This window comes from Populus nigra, chromosome 13, assembly GCF_951802175.1.
Source record: "Populus nigra chromosome 13, ddPopNigr1.1, whole genome shotgun sequence".
In the NCBI taxonomy this organism is placed as follows: domain Eukaryota; kingdom Viridiplantae; phylum Streptophyta; class Magnoliopsida; order Malpighiales; family Salicaceae; genus Populus; species Populus nigra.
This window is the reverse complement of record NC_084864.1, coordinates 14,221,392-14,240,165: the sequence shown is the minus strand read 5'-3', so window position 1 is coordinate 14,240,165 and position 18,774 is coordinate 14,221,392. Positions and strand designations below refer to the sequence as shown.

The following is an 18,774-nucleotide window of genomic DNA, read 5'->3' as shown; positions in this document are numbered from 1 at the left end:
AATAATTTTCTCCTATCTCACAACATCTTATGCACCAAATAAAGAAATCAAGATGAGTGACCATGTTAAAAATAAAATACATTTCAATCTAACAAAGATGTCATAAAAATAAATTGAGAATAAAAAAAAAATAACCCAAATAAATCTGAGTGCGTTTATCAGCCTGCAACCCATGCCCAAGGTAGTTATAATTTTTTAAAAAACCTTAAAAAAATAAAATACAAAGCGTATAAAGATTAAAAAAAAAATGTTGTCATCTTTCTAACACTATCTTTAATGAATGAGCAATTTCATCATCTTCTCTGCACGCGCCACCCGTGAACAAAATGCACCAACAATAATTCTTCTTTAAATATTATTTTTTAAATATCAAATTGCCCATGTCTTAACCCATGATTACAAAATAACTGAATTAAAAAGACAAATAAGCCCTTTAACCCTAGTTTAAAAAATCTTTTGACTTGAAAGATAATTAAATAAATAAATTGTTCATTTCAAAAGTAGAAAACGAACCCGCCCATGTCTTGACCCAATGATTACCAAAAGACCAAAATAAAAATACGAATAAGCCTTAACATCATAGTTAAAATATATTTGTTTTAAAGGGCAACAAAGTCAATTCAGTATGTTTTCTAAATTAAAAAATTGAACTCGCCCCTCAATTGAAGCCATTTTTATTGCATGTAAAGGGCATCCAAGTCATTACACTATATAATAAAAAAAAAATACATTCTAGATCCTAATTAAATTGATAATGAACGAGATGTCTAATTACCATTGGACCCCCGAAAATAATGTAAATGAGTTTTTAAGGTTAAAATAATAAATACACTATTGTCGTCCACATTTTTCTGAGTTTGTGCGCAGTGAATTCCAAATCTGTTTTAGGTTTTTTTATATTATATTTTTTTTTGGTTAATTTTTAAATATTTTTGAATTCACACCTCTTTTATTTAATGAAACAGGCCGCATTCTATTTTCAGAGATCCGTTTAAGAAGGGCAATAGCATCCTTGTGAGTGCAATTTTGTTCCCTTGTATCTTTCCACTTGATATCGCCGCCACAGCTTGATCTCATTCTCTCCGATGTTGATGTTTATTGGATTAGTCATGTGAAGCTTAAACTCCAGATGTTGTTGCTGAAGGGCTTTGGTATTTTATTTTAATTTTATCCTAATCCACCCTTACTTTCTTCATTCTTTTTTCTTATAAGATAACTGCAAAGTGTTTTATAATTATGATTAATGAGCAATATGATAAAAAAACCAGGAATGACCTTGAGAAAGAATACATCTTGCTGCAGAACTATGTTAAATGGCCTATTGGTTGGTCTCTTGGTGGTTATCCTGGTCCTCGGGGACCATACTACTGTGGTGCTGGTGTTGACGAAGCCTTCGGCATTGTTGATGCACAGTAGACGGCATGCCTGTATGCCGGTATGAACATTAGTGGTATGAACGGAGAAGTGATGTCGTGCGAGGTAAAATAAAAGAACGAGCATATCCCTTCTACCATTTTGATCTTACAGTTCTAGTTTAGAACCATTCTAATCTTGTTCTGTTTTACAACGTTAAACCATTTTCATTTTCATGCAGTGGAAATTTCAAGCTGACCTTCACTCGGTATCTCTGTTGGAGATGAATTATGGGCTGCAGCTCGGTACATTCTGGAGGTACTTGAATACAGAAGATGGTACAACAATTCCAATTTCTATTGTTTTCTGAAATGTCTATATTTATGTTAACAGAGGATTACTGAGGTTGCTGGAGTTGTGCTTTCATTCGATCCTAAAGCCAATTCAGGTCAATTTTTATTTCATCTACCCTACTGGATGCTGCCAGTGTGCATGTTTTCAGTACTTTTATCGTCTGAGCTCTCAGGAAATTGGACTTCTGTTTTGTCAAAAAGATTGGAAAGGAGCGGGGCACACAAAAATTACAGGTTCAAATTTGTATCGTTGATTGAAGCTTAATTTATTTGCTTCTTTATTCCACACTTGATATTATTTTTTATCTTATACTTGAAAATTCTTTACTTTTTCAGTGCTTTGTCTATGAGAAATGAAGGAGGCTGTGAAGTCATCAAGAAAGCAATTGAAAAGCTTGGTCTGAGGCATAAAGAACATATTGCAGTCTATGGAGAAAGGGATTGAGCAGAGACCGGACGGCGGCACGAAACAGAGGATATTAGTACTTTCAATTGGGTAAGAGGGAAAAGAAACAATTTCCTTACTGCTTAAGTTCTCTTATTATAAGATGTCTTAACATTAGTTTCTTTACATCTTGTCCGATTGACAGGGTTTGCTAATCGCAAAGCTTCCATGTGTTGGCCGTGACATAGAGAAAGAAGGAAAGGGGTATTATGAGGACACAAGGCCTGCTTCAAACATGGATCTATATGTTGCGACTTCCATGATTGTAGAAACCACCATCCTGTGGAAGCCATGGGAATCTCAAGCAATACCTCAAACAAAATAATGTTGTTAGTAGTTGTACATACAAGGAACCTGGAAAGATTTGTCAGTAGGATGGATATCTTTCAATTTGTTTCCATTTGTATTTGAGGCTGCAAGGTATGTTATTCCTTTGCTTGCTTGTCTTATGATTGTTTCTGCATTTTGTGTTGAATAATGGAATCTTAACTTCAATCACCTTCATGGATACCCAGATTTCCAGTGCCTGGAAATGGTTTAAAAAGATTTTGTTTTGAGGTAATGCAGATCACATCTCTAGTTGTGACTGGATTTAATAAAGTTACTTTATACACTTGAAATTACTCCATGCTTTTCTCTTGAATCTTTAATCCTAAATGATTAATCATGGATAGTTTAATATATCAGTGAAACTAGATCATTGACCGAGCTCGTACAGGCTATACTAAAAATTTTATAAACAAAAAATTATGTAAGGATTGATAATGTATTTTTCAGTCAAACCGAAATGTAAAACCAAAGGGGAAAAAAATAAAAAAATTTATTCATTTTTCTTCCTATGACGTTGATCACCCTTAAAGTAATCTGCAATTGTCAAAGAACTTGAAGGCATAATATGATTTAAGAACTCGTATCTTTGTCCCATGAACCCATGGTTATAAATTTCAACACTAGCAAAAATTATATTCAATTTTTATTTCTTAAATATATAAGTTTGATAGTGATTTTATATTTTATACAACACTAGCAGGCGGGTTTGGCAAGCGCCGAAAAAATCAAGGTGCTTCTCAGAAACTTCAATGCTTTAATACAGACACAGACAGCCATGGCTAGTCAAGTCTGCACCGTGTGGAGCCTAATCAGTATAGTTAAAGAGACTGCAGTTTTAATATTTTGATAAAATTGAACCACCACACTAAAATCAGTAATAAAAAGAGATCGATAGCAGAAGTAAATCCCATCACGAAACACTTTCACCCTTTCCATTTCTCATATTTACTTACCATTTCTTGCTCACATCCCCTGCTTTTAGTTGTCCTTGCACCTTTTCTACTTCTTCTTCTCAACAATCTATGGCTGATGCAATTCTTTCTGCTCTCGCGAGTACAATCATGGGGAACTTGAGTTCCCCAATTCTTCAAGATCTTGGACTTGCTGGGGGCCTAAGGACCGAGCTTGAAAATCTCAAGCGCACGTTCAGAACCATTCAAGCTGTGCTGCAAGATGCAGAGGAGAAGCAGTGGAAGAGTGAGCCTATCAAGGTGTGGCTCAGCGACCTCAAGGATGCAGCTTATGTTGTTGATGATGTACTGGATGAGTTTGCAATTGAAGCTCAGTGGCTTCTGCAGCGAAGAGATCTCAAAAATCGAGTAAGATCCTTCTTTTCTTTCGGTCATAATCCACTAGTTTTTCGATTGAAAATGGGGCTTAAATTGAAAAATGTGAGAGAAAAACTGGATGCCATTGCCAATGAGAAAAACAAGTTCAATTTAACACCACGAGTTGGGGACACAGCAGCTGATACCTACGATTGGCGGCTTACCAGCTCACTCGTGAATGAATCAGAAATTTATGGAAGAGGCAAGGAGAAAGAAGAACTAGTCAACATCCTGCTCGCAAATGCAGACAATCTCCCTATTTATGCTATATGGGGAATGGGGGGACTCGGGAAAACAACACTTTCTCAAATGGTCTACAATGAAGAAAGGGTTAAACAACATTTCATTTTGAGGATCTGGGTGTGCGTATCTACTGATTTCGATGTAAGAAGATTAACAAGAGCCATCATAGAGTCCATTGATGGTGCTTCATGTGATATTCAAGAATTGGATCCCTTGCAACAACGCCTCCAACAAAAGTTAACTGGAAAAAAGTTTTTGCTTGTATTAGATGATGTGTGGGATGATTATGATGATAGGTGGAATAAATTGAAAGAGGTATTAAGGTCCGGAGCTAAAGGTAGTGCTGTGTTAGTAACTACGCGTATTGAGATGGTTGCTCGTAGAATGGCGACAGCTTTTGTCCTGCAAATGGGGAGATTGTCTGAAGAAGATTCATGGCATTTGTTTCAACGGCTTGCATTTTGGATGAGAAGGACAGAGGAGTGGGCACACCTGGAAGCCATTGGAGTATCAATAGTGAAGAAGTGTGGTGGTGTTCCTTTAGCTATAAAGGCACTCGGGAACCTAATGCGGCTTAAAGATAATGAAGATCAGTGGATAGCTGTCAAAGAAAGTGAGATTTGGGATCTAAGAGAAGAAGCAAGCAAGATTTTACCTGCTTTGAGGTTGAGTTACACTAATCTATCACCACATTTGAAGCAATGCTTTGCGTATTGCGCTATATTTCCAAAAGATCACGTGATGAGGAGGGAGGAGGTGGTTGCTTTGTGGATGGCAAATGGTTTTATTTCTTGCAAAAAAGAAATGGATTTGCACGTCATGGGTATTGAGATATTCAATGAACTAGTGGGAAGGTCATTTCTGCAAGAGGTCGAGGATGATGGATTTGGCAACATAACATGTAAAATGCATGATCTCATGCATGATCTCGCACAATCCATTGCAGCACAAGAATGCTATACGATAGAAGGCGATGGGGAGTTGGAAATTCCTAAAACTGTTCGTCATGTAGCTTTTAACCACAGACAAGAAGTTCCTCCGGAAGAAAAACTTCTCAAAGTCCATTCACTGCGCTCATGTCTTTTGGTGGATTATGATTGGATTCAAAAGCGATGGGGAAAGAGCCTTAATATGTATTCTTCTAGTCAAAAATATCGAGCCTTGAGTTTAAGAAATGTCCGGGTGAAGAAATTGCCAAAGTCAATTTGTGATTTGAAACATCTAAGGTATCTAGATGTGTCAGGCTCCTGGATCATAACACTGCCTGATTGTATAACCTTTCTCCAAAACCTCCAGACACTAGATCTGAGAGATTGCAGAGAACTCATCCAATTACCGAAAGGTATGAAGCAGATGAAAAGTCTCGTATATCTTGACATCACGGGTTGCCATTCACTTCGATTTATGCCTTGTGGAATGGGGCAATTGATATGCCTGCGAAAACTTACCTTGTTCATTGTGGGCAAGGAGGATGGTCGTTCCATAGGGGAGCTGGAAAGGCTGAATAATCTTGCTGGTGAATTGAGTATCACAGATCTTGATAATGTTAAGAATTCAACAGATGCCAGAACTGCCAATTTGAAGTTGAAGGCAGCTCTTCTATCATTGACTTTATCATGGCAAGTGCATGGAGCTTACATTATGCGTTCACTACCAAATAATGAGCAGGAGGTCCTTGAAGGGCTTCAGCCTCATTCAAATCTGAAGAAGTTGAGGTTAGTTGGATATGGTGGTTCAAAATTTCCAAATAATTGGATGATGAACTTGAACTTGATGCTACCAAATCTAGTGGAGATGGAGCTAAAAGCATGTCATAACTGTGAACAACTTCCACCATTCGGGAAACTGCAGTTCCTCAAGAATCTTAAGTTACATGCAATGGATGGTGTGAAGTGTATTGACAACAATGTGTATGGAGATGAGCAAGATCCATTCCCATCTTTGGAGACGCTGACTTTCGATTCAATGGAGAGATTAGAGCAATGGGCTGCGTGTACTTTTCCTCGCCTTCGAGAATTGAACATAGTTGATTGCCCTGTGTTGAACGAAATACCAACTATACCCTCTATCAAAAAATTAGATATCCAGGGAGGGAATGTTTCATTGCTGATGTCAGTTCGGAATCTCGTTTCTATCACTTCTCTTCATATTTCATGGATTCCCAACGTCAGGGAGCTTCCAGATGGGTTATTGCAAAATCATACACTCCTTGAGGATTTACGAATTTTTTGTCTGCAAAATCTACAATCCTTGTCAAATAAGGTATTAGATAACCTTTCTGCTCTTAAAAGTTTGTCGATTCAGTGGTGTGATGAACTTGAAAGCTTGCCAGAGGAAGGTCTTCGGAACCTCACTTCTCTGGAGGTTTTACACATAGCTGATTGTGGAAGATTAAATTCTTTGCCAATGAATGGGTTGCGTGGCTTATCTTCTCTTCGTCGCTTTTTGATTCAAGGTTGTAATCAATTTGCATACCTAACTGAGGGAGTGCGACATCTGACAGCACTTGAGTATTTGGGGCTTTATCGATGTCCAGAGCTGAATTCATTGCCGGATAGCATCCAACATCTCACTTCTCTCCTATCTCTAGTGATCTACGATTGTCCAAATTTAGAGAAAAGGTGCGAGAAAGAGAGAGGAAAGGACTGGCCTAAGATAGCTCACATCCCTGACATTGAAATCAACTGAAAAGCGATCCAAGAATCCTTGGATGGATTAGACGCATCAACATTGGAATGACGGGGACATTGGGGATTGTAATAGATTACAGCAATTGGACTTTTTGGCATTGCATTTATGGGTATAAAGATTTCATCGTAATTTCCTTCCCCGCGTATTTTCTTTAGTGAAATTGTTGTTCATGCCTTTTCTTTCTTTACTTAGCCTTGTAAATTACAGGAGCGAGACCACATGAACCTTGAGTTACCATTACCTTGTACTTGCAATTCTACTTCATACTATCTTTGTTTGTCTTATTTTATAAATCATAAATATCTTGTGTTCTTGATAACATTTAGCTAGAACTCTGAATTCTGATTTTCCTAGTTGAGGCATCGACATTGAAATCAGGTTGCTAGAACTCTGAATGCATGTCCTGAGAAGTAGAACACCAAGTAGTCATCTGCCAGACATTACTCCAGAAGCCACTTCAGGGCATTCTGAAAGTTCTTTGCAGGAACCGATCTTTAATCAGATTCTCCTTTCTGAAAATCCTTTATGGTTTTCATTATCAAAGGAAATGATAGTAATGTCATCGATCCATAGCCATAGAAGGAAAGGAATCGAGTAGGAAATTATACTGATGATGTAATTCTCGTTTTCTCACTGATGAAATAATGGTGAGAACAAGACGTTCTGTTTCCAGAATTGATGTTACTAATCAGCAAAAGTGCAGGCTTCCTTGGTTTAGCGTCAGAGGATGACATAGAAGTGGCCAAAGGAGGGGATGACAATTCAAAGATATTATGGTACTAGACTTTAGATGGTGAGTAGTCAACTGATGACCATTTGCTGGCACCTATTGGAATTACAGGATCCTCTCTGTTATGCATAATCACCCCTGCTAATCTGGCTGTAACATCAGCATGCATAACCTTGATGAAACCTTCAATTATGAGATGAAAACATAAAGATCAGGTAAATGCTCTATGAAAAAAAAAAACAAGATTGACTTGCATTTTTAATTAATCAATGCACTTAAAAGACAGTGCTTAGAACTAGACTAATCAACAAGTCTTGAGCTTGATTCTCCCTGATTTACAAGAAACAATAAAGAAATGCCTTAAGAGATGCCAATGGCTCCTCCTTTTAGATTTTATAGGTAAACAGTGCTGGTAACATCATGGAAAATCTTTCTAACCTCATGTCCAACCCCCATCATCCAATCAGTTTGACTAACACCAGTTGTTACTGCAACAACTGGTGTTAGTCATGGAGCCACTTTTAGCACGCTTCAATTTAGTAGATGCTGTAATAATATTATGAAAATTTGTTGTGGAAATGCTGATTCTGCTTCTCAAGACGATACCAGGTCTGCTCATGAAGTTGACAGAGTCACAGGAAACTGATATTACTGGCCATGGAACTTGTAGAAATAATGCTTCTGATCGTCTATGAGCAACACCATCAATTTTAGATGAATTTAAGGAGCAAAATAAATAATTACTAGTTTTATGAGATGTTTCCATGATCAATGTGCAACACAACGTGCTTCAAATATCTCCAATTGTTTTCTTTTTTGTTGTTTTCAAATATCTTCAAATACCAAGTCTGCTACTCAACAGCCCCTTTTAATTTGATGTAAAATCCAATGAATCTTGCAATGCATGAAGGAGGTAGGCATTCCTTCTTAATAGCTAGATTGTCCCTAACTGCCAAAGTAACACCTTATAGTTTGATAAAGTGGGACAAATTGGAGTCCATACCGCATAGCAAATGGGTTGAGATCATGACAAGATGCTTAAAGGCTAAGAAGCTACAGAAGCTTGCAATGGAGATGGCAAAATGCACTCGTGGAGGGTTAGAGACCAAACAGTGAGCTACTTGAAACTTGCTAAAAGGAAACTCCTTGAATATGGTTTTCAACAGTTGTGAACAAAGAGCTTATCAAGTAATGAGGAGACAACCTGCTTTTATAATTAACACACTAGCCCACCATGAATAAGAATTAACTAAAAAGATAACTTCACTCCACGAGGATGTTTCTTTATTAAATAGAATTGGTGAACAAAAGCAGATGCTGCCGCAAACTGGAGCATCTTATAAGATCGAGCCAAAAAAAACCTGGGAAGTTCAGTGTCTTACACACAAAAAGGTTACAGGGAAATGCTATTACATTGGACATGTTACAGTGAAATAAACAGAATCCAAAAGTAACCTTATTGGATGTACTTCCAAAGTTCCACAAGCTTGTCCCTTTGCCAAACAAGGCCTTGCACGGCTTGAATGATTATACAACTAAAAGTGAATTTGCAAGTTTTTTGGAAAGATAAAACAAATCAAGAACTCACTTCTTTAGCAGCAGTGAACTGCATTGAGCCATTATCTTTGATGCCCTGGTAATAGAATCAGTCATATAGAAATTCTCTATAGCAGCCTGGAAAGGAGTTGAATTCATCTTCTGATTAACCTCAGGCTTCAATGAAGCCCAAAAGGTAGCTGGCTCTCTCTCGTCCATGCTCAAGAGGTTTGGTGCAACAGTCCTAATCCGAGATCGGACAGCCCCAATTGTATCATAGGGCAACTGCACCCCTGCTACCTCAGAAAGAGCACGAATTATCTTCCAATCATCCCTGGAATCACCAACTGTTGGAACTGCAGGCAAAGTCTGCTGCGCACACCCTTCTGTGTTTTCATATGTCCCTTCTTTCTCACTGAATGCTGATGCTGGGAGAATTACATTGGCACGGTACACGCCTCGGTCCCCATGGTGCCCCTGATAAACAACAAAGGCATCACTTGGAAGCTTTTCCAAATCCACATCATCAGCACCCATCAGATACAAAAATTTGGCGCTCTCAATACTTTGGATAGATTCTGGCACAAGTCCAAGGTCAAGTGCTGCAGCTTGGGCAGCATTGAGAAGCAACACATTGAAACCATTCCAATCAGGTCTTACAACATTTCCATTTTTCACAATGGTTTCAACAGCAGAGAAAATTGCATCCTTGTCTGATCTCTCAAAGAGTCCAGCACCAACAACGATGGCAGGGTTTTTGGCATTTGAAAGTGTTGAGCAAAATGGGTGGCGACCCTCTGCAATTTCAGTAAGAGTTTCAGGACCAGTGCCTAGATGCTCACAATCATAGTTGAATTCTGTCGGAGGGCCAACATAAGCAACCTTAGCATTGCTTCCTCGAACTGTCTTGCGGATTCTGGCATTAACCATGGCAGCTTCTACCCTTGGCTGACAATTCAGCAAACAATATATGAGATAATGACAAAATCTCAATCAACCCAAATGCCTAGGAAACAAGATTATTTCGAAGTCAATGTGGCAAGGAAAAAGTGTAAAACAGTGGTACAAGTGCAAAGAACAAATTCAAGACGTCATACAAACAGAAGACAAATTAATGGCTGTGAAGTCATAAACAAAGAAATAGCACAAAGCACAGCTGAAATCTAAGAGTTCCATTCTATAAATGACTAAAAATGTCCTTACGATTACCTGGGTGCCAACCAAGAGGAAAACATCTGCATTCTCAAGACCACTAATGCCACAGTTCATAATATATCCAGATCGAAGATCAGCATTTGGGCTAGGTCCATTTCCTTCACACCACACATTATTTGACCCCATTTTGTTTAAGAAATCTTTCAGCGCCATCATGGATTCAGCATCAGATAGTTTACCAGCAATCCCCACTATTTCCTCTGGTTTAACTTGATGAGCAATCTCAGCAACCACAGCTAAGGCATCATGCCAGCTCACGACCTTGAAGCGCCCATCTGAGCCACGAATCATAGGATCATTTAGCCTCTGCCTCTTTAGACCATCATAGCAAAACCGAGTCTTGTCTGATATCCATTCTTCATTTATATCCTGAAATAGGCCAGTCCAAAATCATGAACAGGCCTTGCAGTCTTGTACACCAAAAAACAATTAAAAATCCATGACATAAAAGCAGAAATTATTGATATTTTTTTCTTCACCTTTTTAATCTATTATAATCATAGTAGGATATTTAAAACGGAGTATATTGAAGTGCTTTGCCCCATAATTAATTTATGTAAAATACACAACAAAAGAGCCAGAATTAATCAGCTTGATTGTCTTCTAAGTAATTCACTTGAAAGAAATCAAAGCAATAAGATCATAAATCAATCTGTTGAAAGAAACAAGTTAAGAGGACCCAGTAGTTCTTCACAAACTGAAACAGCGGGTCTAACATCACTGAACAATAACTTATTTTGCATAACATAAAACTAGAATAAACACAGCGGCCTACTTTTAGAATGCTACAATTAAGCTGTTGATCTATTCATACCCTCTCAAGCAAAGAATCTACTAGTAAATTGATGGATTTTGTATAGTTTAACATTTATTGAACTCATAAAATCCTTGTCAACACCAGAACGAACATAAAATGCAATGCCACTTGGTAAACCTAATTGCCAAATATAAAACAATAGCCTTATTTCCTATTCACAAAAAATTCTAAGCCCTTCAAAGAACAAGACAAATTTGTTTTAGAAGGAAGCAAGTTGACGTTTTGGTTAGCCCAACCAAAACAATATCTGAAAAATAATGAAAATAACACACTGCAGTGCAGGGAATCTACCTCATTTAACCGTGGAGTGATGCGCAGGACCTCTGGACCTCTGCTATCAATCCGGATGTTGGATCCAACTGCATCAGAGACATCAATGGTCTCTGTACCTTTCAACTCCCAATTTCGAGCTTTAAATGCAAAAGGTTTTGAGGTAAGGGCTCCCACAGGACAGATATCTATCACATTTCCAGATAGTTCACTTGTCATAAGTTTTTCAACATAAGTTCCAATTTCTTCTCCGCTGCCACGACCTAACATGCCAAGATCCTGAACCCCAGCAACTTCTGTTGCAAACCTCACACACCTGGGCCCCAAAAGAATATTTGAGTTCACATCATAAGATAGCACAGTGTGCACAAAACTATAATCAAGATGTATAAATGCTGACAGAAAACAAGAACAAGTTGATGGCAAATTCCAAAGACATCAACTGCAACTGCAACTGCAACTTCAACCATTAGCAAAGCTTACAGATCAACTAATATTGCAAAACTGCATTCACATGCAATTACATCAAAGATTTATTACAAGTTTATGGCAAATTACAAAGACATCAACTGCATCTTCAACCATTAGCAAAGCTTACAGATCAAATAATTTGGCAAAGCTGCGTTCACATGCAATTACATCAAAGATTCATTTTTATGCAGTAACCCACAGCACATGACCTAACTTCATCACATCACATCACATCACATCACTAGAGTGAAAAAAAATCAATGAAACAACATATGAAATGCTAAAATGGATTAACCAAGAAAGTAAAAGGAAGATTATCCAAGACCAAATAAGTTGGTTAAAAAGAAAAACACTAAAACCTGTTGGCTTCTGAACAAGTTAATCATAAAAGGGGGTAAAGGATAAAAGTTTTTCCATTGTATGCAGAACTAATTTAGGAATTATTCTATTCATCAATGTGGGACATGCCACATAAATTTCTTTCAAATGTATTTAGAACAGGGAGAGGTGACAAAAGCATGAAAATGCAAACTACTAGATGTCAAAGGTGAACGCATCTAAGAAACAGAACAATAAAAGAATATTATCATATTGAATAGAGATTGGATTTCTTGATAAGTCAGAACAATGGCAAGGATTACACTAGCTTCCTTAAGTGGAAGACTGAAAACAGAGATAAAAAATCAAGTATGAAATGAGCAGTGGAGTCTAACCCAATTTGCACCAAGTAATCTCTTAAAACCTTAATCATGGGGTCAAAGTCCAGGATTCAAACCCTAACAAGGTCTCAGTGTATCATTCATCAAAAACAGAAAAGAAAAATCAACCACAATGGGGAATAATAGAAAATGACTCACAGACAAGATCTGGTAACTCTTTGCAGCATGAAGATTTTTGTCCAAAGTATGAAATTTATCCTAATTGAAAAGGCTAAACAGAAGTAATTGCATTGCACTCCTAAAGTCAAATTATTGCTTTAAAGACTATGCACATATATGCTGTCATATTCAACGCTGCTTGCACAAAACAAATGTTTGATGATTCAAAATAATCATGTTCGTATAATAGATAACATGAACAAGTGGTTTCAGAATCAAACCTTGTACACTGAATGCAACGAGTCATCACAGTCTTCACCAAAGGGCCAAGATTCTTATCAACAACTGATCGCTTCACTTCAGTGAACCTGCCACGATCAGATCCAAATGCCATAGACTGATCCTGAAGATCACACTCTCCACCTTGATCACAAATTGGACAATCTAATGGGTGATTCATCAGCAAAAATTCCATAACCCCTTCTCGTGCTTTCTTTGCCACAGGTGTGTCTGTCTTAATCTTCATTCCTACAATATAAACCCTCAGATAAATGAAACATCATTAAGAAACAAAACAGATGCTAAAGAGAATACATATTCTTAAACTATGCAATCCTGAAACTTCAATCAACAAATTAAGAAACCAAAAGATCCTAAAAAAAAAAGATTATGAAACAAAAGGGAAAAACTAAGGATACATGCAAATTCATACAAAGAGCTTGCATCATAAAATAGCCATTTCTTATAATTATATAAGCAAATAAAAATGCATTTGCATATACAATGCATGCCATAAATCAAATCTGAGATGAATCATATATGTGTGTGTGTGATGAAGCTTTTAAAGTAGCAAATAAATCAGAAACATTGACAGCAAAAACAAACCAAAAAACTAGAAACATTAAATCAATCATAATAAAATAAAAACAAAATTTTCTGCTGAGAACATGGCAAGAAACTAAAACCAACTAGTTTCTCAGTCACAAAACCAGAAAACAAGGAAAAAAATCAAAAGAGCAAAAGAGATCACCTGCAAACTTGAAAAGGTGAACTAAACAAAAATGAGACAAAATAATACACATCTAAATGAACCTCTAGGGAAAGAAAAAAAAAGCAACGAGAAAAACAATAGCTTTAAGAACAACATCCAACTAAATACGAATTACCCATCATGACTTGTTTGGGAGAAAGCAAAAATCATAAATAATAGAATGTTCAATATATCAAACAATTAAAGCACACCATAATCTAGACCCCCAAATGTACCACATTGTTGCATTGCATTTCATACTCAAGGCATCAAAGACACAAATCTATTATAACAAATGAGCAAACAGATGCCTAATTAAATCTTATCCTTTTTAATGAAATGATCCATAAGATTCCAATTTCCAAAAAAATAACACCATATATAAAAAATTAAATCCCATTTTCGATTGGTAAATGGATATCCAGAACTAAATTGAAAACCCAGTTAAACCACATGAACACCAATTACCACTTAAGCCCATCAAGATCACACGATCACCATCAAAAGTTAGCAGCCATTTCTACCAATAGAGTAATTAGAGAAATAAGAACCCAAATCACAAAAAGCCAAAAGCCTAAACCATCGATTATCAAAAATGTTCTGTTCTTCAATCAATAATCATACAAATTGCACTCATTTTTACCAAATTAAACACCAAATAAACCAGTTAAAAAATCAAACCCCAAAGAAGTCATAAAAACCCAAAATACAAGTTACAAATAAACAACAAAAATTTCCAATCTTTACTCAACATCCACGCAAATTACACTCATTTCCACCAAATTCACCATCCAGCTCAAAAACCCAAAAAAGAACAGTCCAACACTCCAAATTCTAATTAAAATCACCAAAATCAGCCAAATCACAGACATAAATTATCATTCATTTCTACCTACAAAACAAATTAAAAACTAATCACTTCAACAAAAAAAAATCACAAAAGGGAAAAATCCTAACCATAAATTACCAAGAATTTCCAATCTTTACTCACAATTAAAACAAATTCCACTCATAATTAAAAAGAAAAAAAACTAATCATTTCAAGGAAAAAAAAAACACAAAAGGGGAAAATCCTAACAATAAATTACCAAAAAATTCCGATCTTTACTCACGATTAAAACAAATTCCACCAATTCCACCAATTCCACCAAATTGACAATCCAAATTAAAAAGCCAGATAAAAAAAGTAAAAAAACCTACCAGGAAGAGCAGGCATAGCGCAAGAAGCAACAGGCTTAGGACTCTTCTCCACTTCCACAAGACACATACGACAGTTCCCAGCAATCGACAACCGACTATGATAACAAAACCTCGGAATATCAACACCAGCAACTTCACAAGCTTGTAACACAGTCATCCCTTTCGGGATTTTCACTGGGTACCCATCAACAAACACTTCGATTGCATCTTCCGGGTTCGGAAAGTGAACTCGGGCACCACCCAATGGTGTTCGCGGCGGAAGACCAGGTGTTGGGTCGGGTTGTGGGGCGGTTGCCGGTTCGGGTGATTGAAGCTCCGGTTTGGTCACGATGGAGCGTAGAAGAAGGGTTCGGGCAGCAGTTTGAGGTCTTATGAGCCTTGAAGCTAATAAGCCTAACCCCATTTTGTGTTACTTTTTGGTGCCAAGGTTTGAGATCTCGAGTGTTACTGAGAAAGAAATGGTGGAGAGGAAGAAGGCGTGTGTTAAGTGTCAGCAATGGTTTATGAAGGAGGATTGTTTACGTGGAGGATGATATGACCGACCCGGATCTGTTTGGGGTGGATCAATGAAATCTGATCATACTTGGTTTTTCATTAATGGGGTTCGAGGTAAAAGTTTGTTTTTGCTTTTGAAAGAGAGTACGAGGGAATTTAAAAAATGTTTTTTTTTTGAAAAATTATTATTTTTAATATTTTTTTTATAATTTTGATATTAAAAATAAAAAAATTAATATAGTTTTAATTAAAAATATTTAAAAAAAAATATTATCATGCATCCATCACAATACTAAATACTTAGAACTTAGTTGATTCATCTTTTGAGCAAAGTTAAGTTTTAAAAATATTAATTCAAAATTGATTGATGGTTTAGTCGAACTAATTAAAATTATTATTTTTTTTAAGAAATATTTGTTTTAAAAAAAATGAAATAAAATTGTTTTAAATAATTAGTATTATTTTACCAAAGATGATTATTTAAAAAGTATGTAATTAAAGGTATGGAATTTACTAGATGATTTGCAAGAGTTAAGATTAAAAGGAAAATATTAGACTTTATTCTAAGATTGTTTAATTTTTACAAAATATATTAATTTGATTAAATGGATAATACATGCACATTATTAGGATTTAGCGTGCAATCAAGTATAAGGATGATGGGTCAATAATTTGCTAGACCTATACTTAATTGGCTTGGTGTGCAACCAAGCTCAAGAGTGCTTAGCCTGACGGCTCGTTAAACATATGTTCATGTTTAATTAAGCTCTACATGTAACCAAATTCAAGAGGTGTTGAGTCTAATAATTTATCAAATCTATGTTCACTTAGACTCAATATATAATCACGCTCAAAATTATTAAACTTGAAAGCGAGCTAGATTCATATTATCTGTTTGATATTTATGAAGCCTAGAAATATTGAGTATAGAATAAACCCCCACCCACTTATCAATGAGTTTTGACCTTGGATTTTCTAAACAGGAAATGAGTCTCGAAAATCATTTTTCATAGAGCACCAAAAATACAATCAATTACCCACAGAGTCGATGTTTTCTAAACAGGAAATTAGGTTTAAAATTCATTTTTCATGGAGCACTAAAAATACAATCAATCACTCACAGACAGGGGCGGAAGCAAAGGGGAGCAAGCAGGGGCCCGGGCCCCCCTGCAATACTTGCCCCTACAATACTCTTTTTTTTTTTTTCTATATTGGGTAATTAGGTAATTAAATAGGAGGAAGTGTTATATTTTTTATTTTAAAAAGGTAGCCCTCCTAAATTAAGTGTGATTTTATTTTTGATTTTCTTTGAATTTACTCTTGACCTACATGGAAAAAAAATATATAAAGATATTATTTTGTGAAATAAAAAACAGAGCCACCAATTTACCCTAATATCCTGCAATCAATCAAAAACATAAATCATGAGCAAAGTTTTTCTACAAAAAGATTGAAGCAGAGCTATTAATTAATTTATGTTTCATCAAATAAAATAAGGTAACTTAAATTTAAAATATATTTTTGTTTTGTTTTGAGATGTTTGTTAATAATTTGATAAGGTTTTTTTAATAATTCTATCATTTTCCTTTTTTTTCTTAGATCTTCTAGTTCTATCAATTGTTTTTTGAATTCTTGTTATATTGATTTTTTTTAATTAATTAGATATATTTTATTGGTTTGTTTTGATTATGCTTGGATTTTTTTATGTTATGTTTTTAGCAAAACCGTCAAAATTATCAATTTTTTCTTACAATATATGTTTTGATTTTAGGTTGAACCATGAACAAAATAAGAAGAATTAATTCTTTTTTTTTTTAAAAAAGAAAAAATATTGATAACTCACAGCTTACTGAACGAGCTTTTTCAGCGATTAAGATTGTTAAAACAAGACTTCGCAATCGGATGGAAGATGATTTTCTTGCAAATTATTTGATTGTCTATATAGAAAAAGAAATTGCTGAAAGATTCACAATTGGTATGATAATCGATAAATTCTATTATATGAAAGAATGACGAGCACAATTAAAATAAATATGTAAGAATTATTTTTTATTATTTTTTGCTTTATTTCAAAGTTTATCAAACATAAATAATGTCTTGTTGACCAACAACATTAAAGTGATGAATATATTATGAAAATGAAATTAATTTTATTACTTTGACTCAATTTGGTATTGCTCCAAACCTTTTACCTTATACAAAGGTTATTATATATTTGTAATAAGTTATTTGAATAAAACTAAATTATGTAGGTTTTGTTTTACAACTCATGTATAATAAATTAAAACAAATATTATATCTTATTATATTAATTTTGACCCTCCTAATAAATAATCCTAGATCCATCCCTGTCTATAGAGTTGATGTATTTTCCCAAATCCTAAAATCCCAACAAGAAAGAGTGTGTTCCAAGAGGAAGGAAGTTGTAATTTGACTCTTATCATGATCAAAATTCAGAAGGATAACCTACTTGATTAGCTTTGCATAACTGGAAAACATTGACTTGAAGAACAATCCATTCGTAAGGATCGAATTCGATGACAAGAGTTCCCTGTATGATAAGAGGATGCAAGTCAAATAATGCAGCATCCAAGCCAAAGTTAAAATAAACACTAGTGATTTCTATAATGGATTGTGATTGAGAAAAAGTTTTTTAGCTTTGATCCTACCATTTTTAGGTAGTGTAATTCATAAAATCAACCTAAACTAGGATCAACAATCAATCCTGCTTCAGGGCCTTTGCCATATAAGCTCTTGTATGAATAATTGCAAGGTAAGCCTCTGTTATGGCAAAACTAGACGATCAGAAACTGCATCCTGCACAATGTAGGCCCGGAGCCGGGTTGTGCGCCAGTTGCTTTGTGTCCAGATTGTTAGGATACTGGCATGCAAACCCGACAAGATAAAAGGCAAGAGATAGGATAAAATGAGAAATGAGACACACAAGAATTTACGTGGTTCACCCAATTTGGCTACGTCCACGGGCAAGTATAGAAGGATTTTACTAAGTAATGTGGGAATTACAACCTCTCTCAAATAATAGGAGAACAACTAAGAATCTCTCTATTATTAGGAGAAAACACCTCACTTACTCTCTCACAAATACCTCACAATTTTGTGGGATTACTCTCTCTTCACTCTCCTCTTCTTCTTCTCTAACTTGGTGTGCATATAGGCTTGAATGCATTGCCTATTTATAGGCAAGAGTGAGGGTATAATGGTCATAAATTTAGGAGGAATATATGCCTAACAACTCATCCTCCACTCATACTCCACCAATTATACCAACTCATCCTCCACTCACACTCCACCAATTACAACTCATCTCCCACTCAAATCCCATCAATTATGCCAACTAATTAAAGTGGCTTTACATTCTCCCACTTGAAGACTTTGATGATTTAATCAAGTCTTCACACTTGATTATCTGTGATTCTTCTTCTATCCTT

The 18,774-nt window shown here is 35.7% G+C and overlaps 2 protein-coding genes and 1 pseudogene across 2 annotated transcripts; 2 read left to right on the top strand and 1 right to left on the bottom strand.

Moving 5' to 3' along the window:
- Nucleotides 1–1,236: 1,236 nt before the first annotated feature.
- On the top strand, nucleotides 1,237–2,661 carry LOC133670845 (glutamine synthetase cytosolic isozyme 2-like; annotated as a pseudogene).
- Nucleotides 2,662–2,729: 68 nt separating this feature from the next.
- Nucleotides 2,730–7,062, top strand: LOC133670690 (putative disease resistance protein RGA1). The gene has a single exon (XM_062091258.1). The coding sequence runs from the start codon at nucleotides 3,504–3,506 to the stop codon at nucleotides 6,738–6,740; it is 3,237 nt and encodes a 1,078-aa protein (XP_061947242.1). The 5' UTR covers nucleotides 2,730–3,503; the 3' UTR covers nucleotides 6,741–7,062.
- Nucleotides 7,063–8,718: 1,656 nt separating this feature from the next.
- LOC133671018 (NADH dehydrogenase [ubiquinone] iron-sulfur protein 1, mitochondrial-like) lies at nucleotides 8,719–15,421 on the bottom strand. Its single transcript, XM_062091633.1, has 5 exons — nucleotides 14,831–15,421; nucleotides 12,882–13,128; nucleotides 11,333–11,627; nucleotides 10,219–10,593; nucleotides 8,719–9,957 (listed from the first exon to the last, which is right to left on the bottom strand). Exons 1-5 carry the CDS (start codon nucleotides 15,231–15,233, stop codon nucleotides 9,058–9,060), a joined length of 2,220 nt encoding a protein of 739 aa, XP_061947617.1. The 5' UTR covers nucleotides 15,234–15,421; the 3' UTR covers nucleotides 8,719–9,057.
- Nucleotides 15,422–18,774: the final 3,353 nt, after the last annotated feature.